The following is a 19,153-nucleotide window of genomic DNA, read 5'->3' on the forward strand; positions in this document are numbered from 1 at the left end:
TTCACTGATGATTGACAAAGGCCACCACTGTATAATTTTCTGAGAGGACTTGAATTTTCTGAGAGGACTTGAACTGACTTGCCCTCCAGCCAGGACTGGAAATCCACCAATGCTAGCCAAATAGCTCTGGTCTCCATAACATTGATCGACCAGGACATTGATCCACTAGTGACCAGCATCCCTGAGCTGAGCAACTGAGATGACCAACGTCCATGAGAAGCACTGACCACTGGGGCTGAACGAGATTCACCCCTGAAGCAGATTGGAAGACAGCCACCAGCATAGGCTGCGTCAAACTAATCCCTGGAGCGGGATGGGAGAATCCAGATCGTGAATCTGTGGTGACCACCGCCAAAGAAGCACATACTGAATAGGACGCATGCGAGTCTGAGCCCACTGGACCACTTCCAAGGAGGCCGCCTTGTATTCCAAGACCTGCAGAATGTCTTGCGCCAGTAGACATCGATAATCCATCAGAGACAATGTAGGAAGGTTCTGCAATGCATATGTTGGAAGAAATGTCCTCTGGAAGGAAAAGAGGTTGCACCCCAGCCAGGGCAATACTTATGAAATCCACTCAAATGTCCCAGGCAGAACCACCTCACGAAACCTGGCGAGGTTGGTCTTCTGTTTTGGTTTTTTTATTTGGGGGAGGGGGGATGTTGTTGTTTTTAACTGAGGCACCTGAGTCACTAAAGGCCTGAACCAGCTTATCCAACTCCTCCCCGAAGAGAAAGGAGCCCCAAAAGGGTAACTTGCTGAGCTTAGCCTTAGACACTGTATCTGCCGACCAACCCTGAAGCCATAAAGTATGGCAGGTCATCACACCTAGAACCATGGACTTGGCTGAGGCACACAACAGATCATACTTGGCATCAGACAGAAAAGAAGCTCCCAGCTCAATCTTAGCAACTTCCTGAACTCTCTCAGACCACCAAGCTCGGGCTACCAGACTGCTACAAATCGCTGCCTAGACAACCAGGGCAGCCACATCAAAACCGCGTTTAAGTAAAGCTTTCATCTTATGGTCCCGAGGATCTCTCAGGGACGAGCTGCCTTCCACCAGCACAGTATAGCCGATACCACCACAGGAGACTTTAAAGGTTTCTCTATCCCTATCTGGAATGGGGTAGAGTCTGGCCATGGACCCTGTCAATCGAAAAGGCGCGTCCGGAACTTTCCACTGAGCGTGCACTACATCCCGAATATCCTGAAGCATAGGGAAAGATGCTGACCAGATCCCTTTAAGGAGAGAGTCCACCACATGAGGGGGATCCTTAGCTTCCTCTTCAAAGTGTAAAACTGAAGACACCTGAAGAATAAGCTCCTGCTACTCCTCCCGATGAAAACTGTGCACAACACACGTGTCCTTGCCAACTGGCGCCTCAAAAAAAATCTCCATCAAAAACATCAGACCCCCCAAATCCTCCCCAAGATCCCAAGAAAATCCTTCCCAAGATCCAAGTCCTCATTTGGAGGAAACAGATCAACCCAAAAAGAATCCTTGTCCCAAGACACCTGTAGTCACTTGGACAATGGCTGATGGGGCTGGATAGAGGAAATCATAGCAGGAGACTGAATGGGGTCGGTCGTGGAAGGGAAAGACTCCCCCTAGACAACTTCGAGACCACCGGAACCAAAGCAGGACCCCCAGCCACCTGTAAATAAGCCTTGCACGTGGCTAATATAAAATAAGGGCTCAACAATCCTGGTGGCAATCCAGAAATCATAGCAGGAGCAGAAGACACATTTAAGACCTATTCTCGTCTCTCTAAGACAGGAGGAAGGTCACCTGAGGCAGTAGGCAAAATGGATGCACTTCCTGCCAAAACCGAGGGAAGGGCTTTCACTAAACTGTCAGCTGAAGTAATACGTGGCACCGAAGCCAAACGACCCCACCGCTACAGAAACACCCCTTACAGCCCCAGCCTCCCTGGAAAGTCCGCAACCCCGAATCAGCCAGACCACCAGCAGATGAGGAAACCCAAGAATGAGCGGCAGTAGAGGCCTAGACATCACCATCACCTCCCACCGATGAGCAGTGCATGAGCGAAGGGGAGCCAGACCCGCCAACACCCGAAGCTGGGTCCCCTTCAAGGTGGCTGGAACATTTTGTACATCCACCGCTCCGCGCCCACATAAAACACTTGTGCTGCTTTTTTGAAGTGCTCGTACTGAATGTGCCATAAGCCCACATACACCACCATACAAAAACGGCAGCCTCAGGACCTCTTTATGCTCCTTTTATTTCTTGTCTTTTTTTAAATTTTTTTTTAACTTCTCACAGCTAACTGTCTCAAGAGAGCAGACCCCACAGGCACTCTAAACTGTAGGTGGTCAGGTATACAGTTGAGGCTCCTTGAAATTCATAAAACCTGGGGAGGTGAGGGAAATGGGGGGAGGAACTCGACCCTTCTGTGTGTGGCACCCCCGAGAGGGTCCCCCAGCTCTGTCCGAACAGCAAAAGGGACAAGAAAGATTCCCTAAATCAGATCCAACAGGCCCAAAACAAACCTCGGCACAGACTGCACAATCTTACTACTCCACCTGCTGGAGACTGAGAAAAAACTGATTGTAATAGGGACTGCACAGCCCACTTGTACTGTATCCAAAAGTTAGTGTCTCAGTCTCCATCTGCTAGCAGAGGAGCATAAACCATCCATTTCTGTGTCGGTCTGGAGGGACACTAATGAAGAAGGTAGTTTAGCTCTAAATACCAGAATTTATGGACATGCCTGTGAACTGCCTTATTTAAAATTCACTTCTACTAAATACAAAGATAGAGCATTAGAATTCAGAAGCTAGCCAGGTTACGTACCTGTGAATCGTGGATCTAGGCTAATACCTGGTGGATCAATACAAGTTAAAGGGTAAAAGGGTCATGGATTTGATGTATCACCTTTCTGAGGTACAACCAGAGCAGTTTATATCTATTACTGTATATGCAGGTATTCTCTGTCCCTAGTGGGCTCACAATCTAAATTCTTGTACCTGGAGCAATAGAGGATTAAGTGACTTGCCCAGGATTACAAGGAGCTGCAGCTGGAGTTAAACTCAGTCCTCCAAGTTCTTAGCTCACTGCAGTAGAATAGCTTGGGAGGTTGGCATTCGTGGTGGTGATGCCCAGCATTGCGACGCTGAGCACCTCCCCCTGCTCTTCTCCATTGCTTTAGCACCTGCCGCCCGCATACCTCTTGAAACAATGGATAAAAATATTTGATACCTAGATAAATATAAGAAAAACATATTCAATAGATAAGGACGGTATGCTGAACCCCCTGCCCAGCAACCTCTTTGATGCACCTGCTTTCTGACTCAGGCTTAATGGTCAGAACCCTAGCTAAGACTTCTCTGTCAGTCAGACTATTGGATTAAGAAGGGAGGAATGGTTGAACTCCATAAATGTTCAGGCTGTTTATGTTTATTGCTCATCTTGTATTTTCTTGAATTCACTGTTCCTCTGAGGCTTTTTAATGTTTTCACTACATTACTGTCTTAACTTCATCTGAGCAGATCAGACACCTGGATTTGGGGTATTCCCCATATCTCTCCTTTTCCTGTCTTCTTCTGTAGGGCTATTGCCAGCTTTGGTACAAACTAAAGGGGGTACACAGAAAGTACCTGAGATTCCATGTGTCGGAGAATCACTATCAATTCTTAGCACCTCCCTTTGGGCTGGCAACGGCTTCCTAAACTTTCACCAAAGCTATGGCAGTAATGGCTGTTCATCTCCACAGAGTACATTGATAAATGCATCTGAACTTAAGACAACTGGCTCATCAGAGCACCGTCCCGAACAGGAGAAAAAGAAGTAGCAGCAGTTGTGAAGACGTTACAGAGTCTGGGTTGGATTGTGAACATTCGAAAAAGCCACCTAATTCCATCACAGTCCTTGGAATATCTGGGGGGGGGGGGGTCTTATTAAACACTGAAGGCGGCCAAGTTTTTCTTCCAGAAGCATGCAAATAGAAGCCAAATTATGAACCTGCTGTTCAAATCAGCGCCTGTATGGCATTACCTTCAGGTCTTTGGGTTGATGGCGGCCACGATAGAGGTGGAGCCCTGGGCAGTTGCAGCCCAAAGCAGCATGAGCTGGTAGCTCTGCCCAGAGTCTCTAGCAAAGGGAATCCCGCTCTGGATAGATTCCTAGGTCACCCTAACAAAGGATACCAGTTTGTTCAGCTGGGGAGGTCATTGCAACAGTCACCCAGTTTAAGAAAAATAGACTGTCTCAGTGGAAATAGTCTATCAACGGGCTGGAACTGCGAGCCATTTGTCTGGTGCTAAAAATCAATCAATGCAGTCTTTGCTGAAGGGCAAAGCAGTCATCTTTTCTGACAATGCCACTGCAGTGGCCTATGTCAACAGGCATGGAGGCACCAAGAGTACTCTGCTCCGGCAAGAGGCATTTTCTGTTGGGCAGAAACTTACCTGCAGGCAATCTCTGTGGTGTACATGGCCAGAGTGGACAATGTTCAAGTGGATTATCTCAGCAGACAGACATTAGACCTGGGAGAGTGGTCATTGTCTCTGAAAGCGTTCCAGGCCATTGTGAAATGATGGGGGTCGTCTGACATTCGACTTCATGGCGACTGCAAGGAACAAAAAAGGCAATTCAGTTCTTCAGTCGAAGATGCGAACCTGGAAGTGCAGGGCTAGATGTCCTGGTTCAACCATGGCCAGAGACCAGACTACTGTACGTGTTCCCTCCCTGGCTCATGATAGGCCAGTTGATTTACCTGCGAACGGAAGTTCTAGTAGCACCAGATTGGCCCAGGCATATGCAGATCTTGTGCACCTGCAGAAGGAGCAAAGTCTTAGATTCCAGTTGCACCCAGACTTGCTTTTGCAGAGGCTGATTGCCCTAGAAGATCTGGGATGCTTTGGTCTTACAGCATGGCTCTTAAGTGCAGTGTGCTAGTCCAAAAAGGATATTCAGAAGTAGTCATGCTACTCTCCTTAGAGCCAAAAAGCTAACGACGGTTTCAGTATATGCTAAGGCTTGGGAAACGTTTCAGTGCTGGTGCAGCAGAGAAAAGTTGAAGCCAGGCAAAGCCCCGATATCATCAGTACTGGCGTTCCTCCAAGAGGGCCTTGACAAAGGATTGGCAGTGGAGTCCTTTAAAGTTCAAGTAGCAGGGCTCTCATGCTTCCGAGGCTGAGAGAAGAGAGCTTCACTAGCTGCCCATCTGGACATAATCAGGCTATTGAACGTGCTCTAAGTCTAAGGCCACCTATTCAAGATCTGTTTCCATCATGGAATCTTAATATACAGTGGTGTGCAAAAGTCTGGAATCACTTCTGAATTTTGCATTCTTTCAACTTTTATTTTAATTTTTTTGTTGACCCAATAGATTTGCCTGTGTATGTAAAATTGTAATCTGCCTTGTTAAAGGAAGACTATAAATAATAAACTAAACTATAAGGGATACATTTGGCTATTAGAATCAACTCTTTATTCTAGCCTGGCCTTAAATTTCTGAGTTAGTTTGTTAACGTTGCCATGTTAATTGTTTATCTTCGTAAATCGAGTAATGTACTTTGCTGGCCAAAAAAGTACAGTACATATAAGCGTCATCTATCCTTCGTATATATGTAGGTGGCCTTGAAAAAGGTTGTTTTGTGTGTCAATGATGGCTGAGTATTTGGTAAACACATAAGAAACACAGTGGATAAAAATGTGTGGTATCTGGATGAATACAAGAAAAACAAAAGGGATCAACACACATAAGAATATAAAAAGGTCTTTAATAAAAAATAAACAAGTGAAAAGGCTGTATCAAATTCCGAATGTGTGACACAAAAGCAGTATGGTCAAAGAGGACCCAACACAGTCTGTGTTTCTGCACTATGCCTTCCTCAGGAGTCCATGTGACTTGAGAATTGTGAACAAGATGCAGGACAAATGTGAAGCAAAACGATATAGCAAATTACAAATGTCACAATATTTAGTACAGCCCCCATAAAACTTATCTAGTTAACGTTAATCGGATTTTCAGCGGACTTATGCTCTTAAGACATACTTTTTGAATGGAATGTTCAATGGAACTAGACAAGTTTTAACTTTAAGCCAGCTATTTACATGGTTTCAGACCACATAGTGAAGCAGTCTAAAGAACAAACCAGTTTAGTATTGCATATTGGCGCTTTGGCCACAGCCCGAGCAAGCCTTCAGACCAAAAAATATATTGTCAGTGGCCCAAGAAATTAAGAAAGTTACACAATGTGCTTTGAATATTGATTCCCAAGTATTAGTTATAATTGTAGCATTATAAAACAATTAAGCATTTGCAAGTCAAGCATTTCCCATGTGTCGCAGGAAAACTGGACTAAAAGCTCTGGGTTTTGACTCAAGAGGCCGTCCCACCCATCCAATGCCCACACTCATCAAGTCAGATATACCGCAAGCAGCTAATTTCTCCAAACTTACTTCAGAAGTTTAACATGCCATTCATAAAGGCTGTCATTTACAAGCTCCACACAATAAATTCCTGTAAAGCAATGAGAAAAATATTATGAAATTATGTTCCATTGAGAATGTTTATTATATGCAGTGCTTTAAGACTTCAGTTATGAGAGGCATGGTGGGGGGCAGTAGTGGAGACCATTTAGAGCTAGGGTTACCACAATATTTACAGTGAGAGCAGCGATTTATACACCTTTAAAAGTATAACACGCACCGTGTTTTCTAAGCTCTCAATGTATGATCCTGTCTTGCCTGAGACAATGTATAGGCCAGGGATTGCAGAAGTTCAGACCTCGTGTGCAACAGGCATGGGTTTCAGGAAAAGCCTAATGAATATGCACAAAGTAGATCTTAATGGATACAGCTTCCATTGTATGCAGTTCTCATACGTGCCTATTCATTAGGAATATAAGAAACCCCAACCTATTTACAGCACTCAAGACCCAAACTCCTGCATCTCTAGCACAGGCAAACTAGGCGCATACCTAGGGTCTAAATGTTAGGGGGGCTCCCCTCTCATATATAAATTAAATAAAGCTCAATATAGATTTTTGCCCCAAGTCAGCTGCTGGCAGAAAGATGATTTTTTTTTTTTTTGGGGGGGGGGGGGAAGGGAGATAAGACACCTCTGCCAGCAGGGGCCTATATATATACTTTAGCACACTTATGCCCCTCCAATCGGCAGCGGTCAGCATGCAGTGCTTCTTTCTACTATCTAGTCTTCTGCAATCACAACCACTTTATTCATTTCAAAAAACAAATTTATATTACAGTGGGGACCCTATACATTTGTTTGCCTAGATTCTACCAGTTAATTCAGCTTTGGTCTTAAGTACTAGGATTGCTTGTCCAAACCAGTTCGAAGACTGACTTCTGACGATGTTACTGAACGTATGCTTTTGCCGAGTCTAGTGATTTACTAGATACAGTCTCTGCTAGGAACTATTAAGAACTTTTACTCTCTACCAGGATAGGGGTGGGGCCAGAGGGTACCACTCATTAATGATGGGCAGTCTTATTCTGGAGACAGTAGGTGAAGTAAAAAGAAATTAGGTTCTTACCTTGCTAATATCTTTTCTAGTAGATAGGTGTGTCATTCTGCACAGACAGGTTATATTCCAGTGCTCGCGAGCCTTGCGGAAAGAATCCACTCTGGTTTTTGAATCCCTCCCACTTCACAGAGGGATCTGCTGCCCACTACAGTTAGTTCCAAAGCAGGCAATAGCCCGTTCCAGAAACAGACGTTAAGAAGGGGTACAGGAAACTCCCCAAAGAACAAGTTTGTTCTGCTCTGAAATTATAACAAACATGTTAAACAGTGAACAATTAAAATAGCGCAACAAGCATGCCAAACATTTATGGAGCTCACATACCCCAAAAAGTGACCTAGCACTATACTATTCTTCATACCCTTAAGGTCTGACTGGCATTCAACTGTCAGGTCTGGATATGAATATTCTGAGTGAGACAGTAGGCAGGCGCAGCAAATAAATGACAGGTGTATCATTCTAGACCCCCATCCTATCTACTAGAAAAGATTTTAGTAAGGCAAGAACCTAATCTCTCTTTCTAGTACAACAGGTGTGTTATTCTGAATGAACAGGACGTACAAAAGCAGTCCCAGAAATCTAAGGCGTGACCACAGCATCATCGCGTAACATTGGTCTGACCCAATAAGACTATTCTTATGTTCAAGGACCCAAAGGCAAAGTACTCCCTTATCGCTACATCCACTCTGTAAAACTTGGAAAATGTATGTAGAGTGGACCAAGTCAATACTCTACAAATCTCCTCAGGGAGACTCCACAAGTTTCTGCTCAAGACGAAGCCATGCTTCTAGTCAAAAACGCCTTTATGGAAACAGAAGACTGCTTCCCAGAAAAAATTTATGCTGATGAAATAGCCCTATAGATCCATCTGGAAATCTTGGCCTTAGAAGCTGGTGTACCATAATTAACTGGATTTGTCAGCACAAAACTATGGTCCTGAACTCACTGGTGACATAAGATAATAGCAGCATTACTGGGTCAGACCAATGGTCCATCAAGCCCAGTAGCCCCTTCTCATGGTGGCCAATCCTGGTCCCCAATACCTGGCCAAAACCCAAGGAGTAGCAACATTCCATGCTACTGATCCAGGGCAAGCAGTGGCTTCCCCCATGTCTTTCTCAATAACAGAACTATGGACCTTTCCTCCAGGAAATTGTTCAAACCTTTCTTAAAACCAGCTACGCTATCCGCTCTTACCACAACCTCTGGCAATGTGTTCCAGAGCTTAACTATTCTCTGAGTGAAAAAATATTTCCTCCTATTGGTTTTAAAAGTATTTCACTGTAACTTATTTGAGTGTCCCCTAGTCTTTGTAGTTTCTGATGGAGTGAAAAATTGATCCACTTGTATCCATTCTACTCCACTCAGGATTTTGTAGACTTCAATCATATATCCCCTCAGTCATCTCTTTTCCAAGCTAAAGAGCCTTAACCTTTTTAGTCTTTCCTCATACGAAAGGAGTTCCATTCCCTTTATTATCTTGGTCGCTCTTCTTTGAACCTTTTCTAGTGCCGCTATATATTTCTTGAGATAAGAAGACCAGAACTGAATGCAACACTCCAGATGAGGTTGCATCATGGAGCGATACAGGGGCATTATAACATTCTTAGTCTTGTTAAGCATCTCTTTTTAAAATAATTCCTAGTATCCTGTTTGCTTTTTTGGCCGCCGCCACATATTGGGCAAAAGGTTTCATTGTATTGCTTACGATGACACCCAGATCCTTTTCTTGGGCACAAATCCCTAAGGTGGACCCTAGCATCTGGTAAATGATTCGGGTTATTAAATTTTATCTGCCACTTGGACGCCCAGTCTTCTAATTTCCCAAGGTCTGCCTGCAATTTTTCACAATCTGCATGCGTATTAACAACTTTGAACATTTTAGTGTCATCTACAAATTTAATCACTTCACTCATCGTTCCAATTTCCATTTATACCAGAGAAGCACCCTTTTAGCATCCAACTTCTTTAGAATCTGATCCTTTTTCTTGGAACATGTGGACTGGAATGCTGCCGATCTGACTTTCTGATTGACATGGAATGCCGAAATCACCTTCGGCAGAAAGGAAGATACTCCAGCTTCAGTAAATTTAAGGAAAGGCTCTCTGCAAGAAAGTCTGCAACTCAGAGACCCTTCTCAGTGAGGTAAGGGCTGCCAAAAAAAAAGTTTTGAGCATCAAATCCGTCAAGAACGCTTCTTTCAGCAGCTTGTATGGAGCTTGGCTGAGACCCTGCAAAAACATCATTAAGATCCCAAGAATAGAATGGAAATTTTACTGGGGATTTGATACACATCCCTTTAGGAATCTGGCAATGTCTGAATGAGATGCCAGCATAAATTTGCAGTCTTGAGTCCTAAAACAAGAGAGTCCCTCTAATTGGACTCTAAGGGATGCCACTGCAAGCCCCTTGTCAAGGCTGGCCTGGAGGAAGGGTAACACCACAGAGACCGGAGCAGAGAAATGCTCTTCCTTTTCCTGTTCGCACCAGTGCTAGAAAGTTTCCCAAGCCGAGACCATTGTTGGCTTTTTAGACTTGATCAGAGTAGCAATGACTACCTCAGAGTACCCCTTGCACGCTAATTCCTCACACTCAAGAGCCATGCCGTATCAAGAGCCTATGATCACTGGACCCTGAGAAAGAAGGTCTGGTTGCACTTGTAGCTTAAGACTGAGACCTGTCTGAAGACATACTAGATCTGAATACCACGGCCTATGCAGACAATTGGGAACCATGAGAATGAACTTTTGCTGATGACTTGCAACCCTACGAAAGATCCTTCACATCACAGGTTACAGAGGGAACACGTGCAACTGCTTGCTCTGCGGTTATAGCTGGACTTGGACCTTCAACTGAAGAATCTTCCTGATTTCTTGTTTTGTATTGTTGCCATGAGGTTGAACACTGGGTGATCCCAGCGATGATGATCAAATGGTTTGGAGGGCTGACGCAGACAGTGTCCGTTCGCCTGGATCAAAGGTCTGTCTGCTGAGAAAATCAGCTTGGAAATTGTCCTCTCCCACAATGTGCTGAGAGTGCCTGAAGATGAAACTCTGCCCATCTGAACAGTAAGTGGGCTTCCAGACACCCTTGATGCCTCCCTGGCGATTGACATGGGACACTGCAGTAGCATTGTCTGAGAATACCACCTGTCCTTCAAGAGTCTTCTGCAGTTTCTTCTAAGCCAGCCAAATGGCTTGAATTTCTAGCTTGTTGATCGACCAACATCCCTGAATCAGACAATGGTTGCAGTGAGCTCCCTAGCCAAAGAGACCGGCATCTGTCATCACAAATACCCAGGAAGTTATGCAAAGGGGTGTATGCCCTTGATTAGCGACTGAGGACAGAGCCACCATGGAAACATGAAAATTAGAGCACATTGAGCCTCTACAGAATAAGTGTCAAAGTCGGTACTCGAGGGTCACAATCCAGTCAGGTTTTCAGGATTTCCCCAATGAATATGCATGAGATCTATTAGCATACAATGATAGCAGTGCATGCAAATAGATCTCATGCATATTCATTGGGGAAATCCTGAAAACCCAACTGGATTGCGGCCCTCGAGGACTGACTGACACCCCTGCTCTAGAGCAGGGGTGTCAAACTCAAATCACATAAGGGGCCAAAATCTAAAACACAGGCTAAGTCGCGGGCAGGATTTTTTATTAAGATACTTACCCCCTGCTTTGCTGATGCATAGTGTAGGCCTCAGCACCTGTGGCTGCTCCAACGTTTATGATACTTCTGTGAGCGTCGGATCAATTGCTGCTGCCACCAAAAGCCACACTGCACGCCAGCAGAGAAGGGGGGGGTTAATCTTAGTAGACGTATAGAGATACAATCTCTCCAACCCCACGCCGGCTACAAAATAAATAAAAAAGACTTTTCCTCTCTTTTAGGTCCTAGTTCACGCTTTCTGTTTAACACTAGCTCTGGCAGGATACATATTTCAAATTTGACATATTGTAATCACAAAATAGAAAATAAAATTATTTTTTTTCTACCTTTTGTTGCCTGGTCACTTAGGATGACAGCCATTCCAGGGTCCTGAAAGGAAAATAGCTCCAAATGAGCTTCCAGTCTGTTCTTTAGCCCTAGAGAGCAACTGGGAGGCTAAAGCCAGCTGCTCCTGTCCCTTTCACGTGCTACGCAACACAAGGGTGGTACTCTTCAGGCGCCCATCTAGCGCTCAACTGGCATGAATTAGGGTCAAAAGAATATATGGACTCCATCCCTGCCAGTTTAGAGGCAAAACAAGGAGATTTGAAGCTTCTGGAGAACTTTTTTTTTTTTTTTTTTTTTTGAGGGGGGGGATGCGGGAGGAAAAAATCCTCACCCTGAGCTCCAAAAATGCTTTTACAGGCTGGCTAACAGGTACCACTCCTCCACACCGGCAGAGCTGGACCCTTGACTAGGGGAGCTCTTAGCACCGAAAGATGAAAAAATTATGCAAACATACAAAACAAAAATAAAGAAATAAGCAGAGCAGATCAAAAACACTCCTTCCGGCTCGTGTGCAGAAGGAAAAAACAAACAAAACAAAAACAAACAAAACAAAAAAAAAACAACTGTAGGAGGCAGCAGAACCCTCTGAAGTGGGAGGGATTCAAAAACCGGAGTGGATTCCTTCTTCAAGGCTTGCAAACATTGGGATAACACCCTTCCATCCAGAATCACACACCTATTGCACCAGAATTAAGTATTATATTACTATAAACTTATATATTTTTCTTGGGCATACATATGGAAATCACCAATTTGTAACATTACATAAAGATAACTGCGCAGTTTTGTATTTGGGACAGAGAATCTGTTTTTTAGCTACCTCTTGTCTCCCAGCTCTGAATAAAACAAAACATTCACATACTGCTAAGATGGCTGGTTAATGGTGAATGGGAATCTGGAGACCTTAAACTAGACTGTTTCAGATTGCCCAGAGATACCAATTAATATTCGGTGCTTGGAGCAAAATTTATTTTTGCTCCAGTATGGATGAGTCTTTTTCTATCTGGTCCCTTCAATGCCTCTGAATATTTTATTTTTCTGCAGTTAGTACATAGGCACTCTGACATTATGGAAACTCTGAAAGCGGTAAATTTGATTGAATAACTTGGCCAAGTACTTCTGCCTGCAGTTTTGATGTTTCTTTTTCATAGCTGGGACTATTTCTGTTTTATTCTCAGTGTTTCACTCTGTGAGTTAGTTTGGGAATATCTTTCTTTCCTGTTTGAAGGATCTTCAAGCCCCCTTTCCTGGTCGAGGGGAGGTTCCAGGTCTGTCCTTTCAGTTCCAAAACCTATTAAGTACATATTTTTTTTTTAAAGCAAGCTTATACCAGAAGCAGATTGCCTTCATAGATAGCCACAGGATCTGTAAAATTAACACTAAAAAGCCTTTATTCAACCGTATTTAGTTTAAAAAAAAAAAAAATTGTTGTCTAGAAATCTTGAAAATTAAAACATTTTGTTTATCCAGAAAACAGCTTTCATACTAAACAGGTTTTCGAATGGAGCTCTTCAACTACACATGTAGCTCCCAAGTATTGTGATGTGAAAGCTGGTATTCAAGGATGGCATTATGCAAAGCAAGACATTTTTCCATTACAGCCAGCTATAGTCAGCAGGCTGGGAACACACAGCCTCTTACCGGTTTTATAACTCTGTGACCTGTAGATATCCCTGAGCTCTTTCATAAGACGGTCGGAGGCCTGAACCGACCCAGAGACTGCACCCTGAAACACAAAATATCACATGAAACCTACTCCTCAAACGGGCTGCATTTTGACAAGTAAGAACATAAGGTCCATCAAGCCCAGTATCCTACTTCCAACAGTTGTCAGGCTAGGTCACAAATGCCTGCAAGATCCAAAAGAGTAAAACAGTTTTTATGCTGCTTATCCTAGAAATAAGCAGTGTGTTTCCCAAGTCCATGGACTTTTCTTTTAGGAAATTATCTAAACCTTTTTTAAACTCCGCTAACTTTTTTCACTATATTCTCTGGCAAAAATTTCAGAGTTTAAATTACATGTTGAGTGAAGAAATATTTTCTTCAACCTGCTTTAATTTTACTATTTAGTAGTGTCATTGCATACCTCCTAGTCCCTAATATTTTTGGAAACTGTAAACAAGCGATGTACGTTTACCCATTCTACTCCACACAATTATTTTATAAACCTCTATCATATCTCCCCTGAGCTGTCTCTTCTCCATGCTGTAAAGCCCTAGCCGCTTTAGCCTTTCCTCAATTAGAGAAGTCATCCCCTTCTCTGCACCTTTTCTAATTTTGCTATACCTTTTTTGAGATGCGATGATCAGAATTGAACACAGAATTCGAGGTACGATTACACCAAGGAGCAACACAAAGGCATTAAAACATTTTGCATTCCATTCCTGACAATTCCTAAACAACTAAATGCTGGTGTTCTAGTCATTTGTGTGTGTATGTAATTATAGCTACGCGTAAATAAGCAGTTTCCGACTTTGTGCTATTCTCCAAGTACACGCCAATATTCAATGATGCGCACCTTGGACAAAGACCATAGTTATGTTCTTAGATTTTAAAATACAATCTGTGTACATAGTTTTCACAATCTAGGCACAAGTATTTACCGTACATCTGAGTGCACTAATGTAAGTGTTCAAGTTTAATAATAATAATAATAATAACTTTATTTTTTTATACCGCCATAGTCAAACTGACTTCTAGGCGGTTCACATAGAAAGAAGACTGGACAATCAGTGAATTACAAAATGCAAGAAGAAGGAAATTACATCATGAATTGGAGAAACACGGTGAAAGAATACACGAGAGAAGAAAGATGTTACATAATACAATGGGGTTATAAGGTTAAAAAAAAAACCAAAACAAAAAAACGCTTAGAGAGGTGATCTCATTAAGCAAGGAATTTGTCAAATAGAACGGTTTTAATTGATTAAACTATAGGTGCATATTTGACCTGTTACACTATTATTTTATAATGAAAAGGCAGCACTTTTTTAAGGCTCCAAATAGGTGCCTTTCTGGGGCATACTTAATAGAATTACCTTAATTATGCCAAATCTTGAAGATAGCAAACATGCACAAAGTCTAAACATGTTATTCAGATTAAGAAAGACAAGGCGATGTCAAAACAATATCGATGGAAATTAAAGCAAAATAATATATTCATCAAGTGCCCTGTATGCACGGATGATTAATGTCTGCTCATATAAGATATCCTTACAATAAGAAGTATGGATCAATATTCAAAAAGATTTATACGACCGGTGGTAGCCAGTGACCTCAAATCTGCTATCCATACATTGCCAAAGTTATATAAATATGGCCTAAATAATTGCCTCAATGGCCTCATAATACCTGAGCAAAACCTTGGGATGAAGAAACGGTGGATCCAGGATAGGACTAAAATTTTATCAATATAGTGTTGATATTCAGCCACTGTACTGAACCTGAAAAACAGGCCTATAAATGGTCATTGGTAGAACAACTGAATACTGATACTAGATGGATAGGTGTCAATTCTGTAAGAGGCATCTTCTAAAGGTGCTAGTGATTGTGCTCATTTCAAACCTATTCTGTTAAGAAAAGTAGGCACCTACTTTTCTTTAACTAGCTCAAGTGGCAGAAAATGTACTCCATTTTAGGCAAAAGCACTTATACCTGCCCTACAACTAGTATAAGTTGACTATTGCCTAGTGATGGAACGATTTGGCAGGGATGAAGACTGTATTGGCTAAAAAGGAGGGAAGTTGCATAGGTACAATTATTTTCAGTGAACTTCGAGATAAATAGATGCTATAAAATAGCGCAATAGGATCTGAAGCATAAGATGCTACTATTTATCCCTACCTGAAAGGTATAACAAGTTTCTAGACTGCTGAAAATAGTCCAGTTCAAAGGCTTGTAACAGCCAAGGCATGAAGATATAGAATGAAGGCACTGGAGAATTGCTTCAAAAAAGTGGTTAGGAAGAGGATCAGTTCACAGTGAAAATTGTCTTAGCAACCTCAGATTATGAAGGAATTTAGAAAAAAACTGAAAAATGTACTTCATGAAAGTGCGATGACATGAGCATCAGAAGTAGGTAAAGTAGTTGGAACTTTGGAGACAAATTATCTTGTTAGTCAATGCGACTACAAAATCACCCACAGTGAAGGAAGATGCTGAAAAAGTATGGTTTTGTGATGAATTAGTAACTTGCTATAATATAGATCTCAAAGAGACAGGAAGGATTTGTATCCCTACAAGGAAGCTCAGAATAGTATTTATTTATTTTATTATTTATAGACTATTTATTGCCTAAGGAGCTCATAATCGAAAGAGAAAAACGTCCAAAAACCGGCCTAAGTCGGGACTTGGACGAACATTTCTCAAAAACGTTCAAGTGCCAATAATAAAAACGGGTTTTGGACGTATTTCTAAACGACCTAGGCCTTCATAGTGCCGCTGAACGACCATAGCTAAACGGGGCATGTCAGGAGGAGTGTCAAGGGCGGGACGTGGGCAGGCTTAGACTTAGTCGTACAGCATGTATAACCAAAAGTTTAACAACAGAGCCTAGATGGAACTTGGGTGTTGTGACTTAGACCATGTTTTAAAACATGGTCTAAGTCACATAAACCCACCTAAAGTCACCAGATAAGCACTTCAACACATAAAACAGAGCCCCACACATTACCCCAGTGATCACCAACCCCCCCCACCTCCATAAAAATTTTAATCATAACTTTAAAATTCAGCCTCCAGACCATCATCAACTGGCCGCCTGGCATAGGAAAGCCTAGTCATCCAGCCCAGAGACAGCTTAAGTCATCTTGGGGGTGGGTTAGGGACTCATGGAGAGAAGGACCCATGCCCATAAGCCCCTGTAATCACTGCATTGAAACTTAAACATGTGCACTCCCCTATACACCGCCAAAACCCTTTTGTATTGGCTTATAAGTGGCTCCTGCAGCCATAAGGGCTATTGGGGTGGTAGATAAGTGGGTCTAGGGAATTCTGGAGGTGGTTTGGGGGGCTCAGGGAGCTGTAGGGAGGAGAAGACATGGCACCCTTTTTGTGAAGTTCACAGCAATACCCTGTAAGGTACCCCACTATTTAGGTGGCATGTCTGGGTGTGCAGTCCATCACTTTGCAGACCCCTCCCATGTCCAACAGGGCGTTTTGCACTTGGACGGAAAGTTGGATGAAAATATGATATGAAGTTAGACGATTTAGTGGCTTGGACAATCAGATTGGCAGGATGTATAATTAGACGATTTTCGAAACGAAAAAAAAGTTGGACGTATCTTTTGAAAATGTGTCTTAAGCTGTTTTTTTACTTTGCACGACTTGCGAGATGGACATAAACGGACTTAGACGTCTCTTTCGATTATGCCCCTCCACATAGTTTATATCCAGGTTCTCAAGTATTTCTCCCTATCTGTCCCAGTGGGCTCACAATCTAACATACCTGGGGCAATGGATTAAGTGACTTGCCAAGGGTCACAGGGCGCAGCGCTGGGTTTGAACCTGCAACTTCAGGGTGCCAAGGCTACAGCCCTAACCACTAGGCCACTCCTCCACTTTTTTTAAACTGTAGTGACTTATTTTTAATTCGTTTTCTATCCCATTTTCCCCAAAGAGCTCAGAATGGGTTACAAAGTTAAACATACATAATATACAATTAACAAGTTACGATTTGCACTAGATTTGCCATAATTACAGAACAAGTTTTCATCCTAACTTGACACCTAAGAGAGGGTTTAATAATAATAATACTCTTAATATATATAGTTTACAGGTTACAACTTGCCATAGTTATCCTTATAGCTGTACTATAATGAGCAGCAGCATTCTTAAACAGAGACAAATGTGCTGGAAGACGGGTCCTATGCCACCGGTGTTCAAGATGGCAAAGCTGGCATTTAAAACCCTAAGGCCATGATGGAGCCAGGGATGAGTTTGTCAGCACTGAAGTTTAACATTGGGAATAGGGGCAATTTTACCAAAAGCACTGGACATAATGGAATTCTAGGTAGAAATGTATGTCTCTAAAGAAGAGAGAAAATCTGAGGAAAATTCAGGCCAATGGGTTACAAAACATTCAGGGGTAACACTACCTAGTTTCTGAAAACATCTGTAAAGAGGAGAAGATAAATTAGAGGAGCACAGAAATAAAACTTAATTTAAAAGCAATGATTCAACCGAGGGATAGGATAAGAAAGTTGATAATAGGAAAGCTACTATGAGTTATAATCCATGAGTCTGTCCAGCAGCATAGAATAGGAATACAAACATGTTGAGCTAGATATGGATTAAAAAAAATAAAAAAAAAAGAAAAAAGTACAGAATCATCTATTCCTTTATCTTATGAAACCATAATTTGTGGTACGTTGTTACAGGTAAAGCCTGTTTTGGATAAATACAAGAGCCGTCTTTTATTGATCATGACAGGAATAGCCATCCAAAAGATCACAAGAAACTGTAAATGTCATAACAGACTTAACTACACATTCTGGTGGGCAAGTGTGTGTAATACATATCAATATGAAAGAATGAATGCGGAATGCTTGGGTCTTAGCAAAACATTTAATATAGTATGGAGCCCATTGACTGCATTTGTTAACATACAATAATAGAGAGATATCTTTTATTTCTTAGATTTCCTTACACATCCAGGGTGGGGGGAGAGGAAAGTATTTGGAAGAGTTTAAAAATATTTAAATAATAAATAATATGATTTAATATTAATAATTGGGAGGAGGGGGAAAATGGATGTTTTCTTTAATAATGTGTGTAATATGGTGTATAAAGTTTTATTAATTGTAATACACTGTCAAAGCTTGAAAATTAATGAAGAATTAAAAAAAAAAAAAAAGGTACAGAAGTCAGAGGCTAATAGGTCCTTGGGATCAGAGAGTGGATATTCAAATCTCCTAGAACAAGTAGAGGTGGGGTCTACCGAGAAAGAAGGAACTATGGGGCTCTTAATGAAAACTTAAAACACATCTAAAAACCTACCCAAGTCGGCAAATGGTCGTCCAAGTGCCGATAATCAAACAGACTTTTTAGACATGTCGCAGGACATTTTATGCCTCGGAATACAGCTGTGCGCCCAGAGCTGAAAGGGGTATATCTGGAGGAGTGTTTAGGGCAGTTTGTGGACAGGATGCGGGCTGACCTAGACTCAGTCGTCCTGCAGCGATAATTGAATATTTTGCTAGACATCCTGGATGAAACGTAAACGTTTACGAGTTAGACAATGTTAAAAACAGGTATAAGTGCAAAAAAAAAAAGTATCCAAAAAGTGACCAGATAATCACTGCAGAGACCAAGTAAAGACCCTCACACACTCCCCCAGCGTTCAATGACCCCCTCACACCCCCACAAAGATCATAATAAAAAAGTACATACCTGTCTCCATAACATCAGCACCTGGTATAGGAAAGCCTAGTAGAGCTACACACAGGTGTTTTAAATAGCCTGGGGGGGTGGGCTAGTGAACCATAGAGAAGACCCCTCAGGCCCATATAGCCACTCTAACCACTACATTTAGGGTGGAACATGTACGCCCACCAAACCCCCCCTCCCCAAACCCTACTCTAACACCATATAGGTGCCACCTGAAGCCATAAGAGCTATTGGGGTTGTAGACAGG

General features: G+C 42.3%; 1 protein-coding gene across 2 annotated transcripts in view; it reads right to left on the minus strand.

Moving 5' to 3' along the window:
* The window catches only part of UBE2Q2 (ubiquitin conjugating enzyme E2 Q2), an 86,196-nt gene that overhangs the window by 31,679 nt on the left and 35,364 nt on the right, over positions 1-19,153 (minus strand). For both annotated transcript variants that reach the window (XM_033921054.1, XM_033921055.1), the window contains exons 6-7: positions 13,162-13,246; positions 6,431-6,491 (exon numbers count right to left, since the gene is read on the minus strand). In XM_033921054.1, the coding sequence (XP_033776945.1) occupies positions 6,431-6,491; positions 13,162-13,246 (146 nt within the window). The remainder of the gene's footprint in view (positions 1-6,430; positions 6,492-13,161; positions 13,247-19,153) is intronic.

Source organism: Geotrypetes seraphini, chromosome 14, assembly GCF_902459505.1.
Source record: "Geotrypetes seraphini chromosome 14, aGeoSer1.1, whole genome shotgun sequence".
Classification (NCBI taxonomy): Eukaryota; Metazoa; Chordata; class Amphibia; order Gymnophiona; family Dermophiidae; genus Geotrypetes; species Geotrypetes seraphini.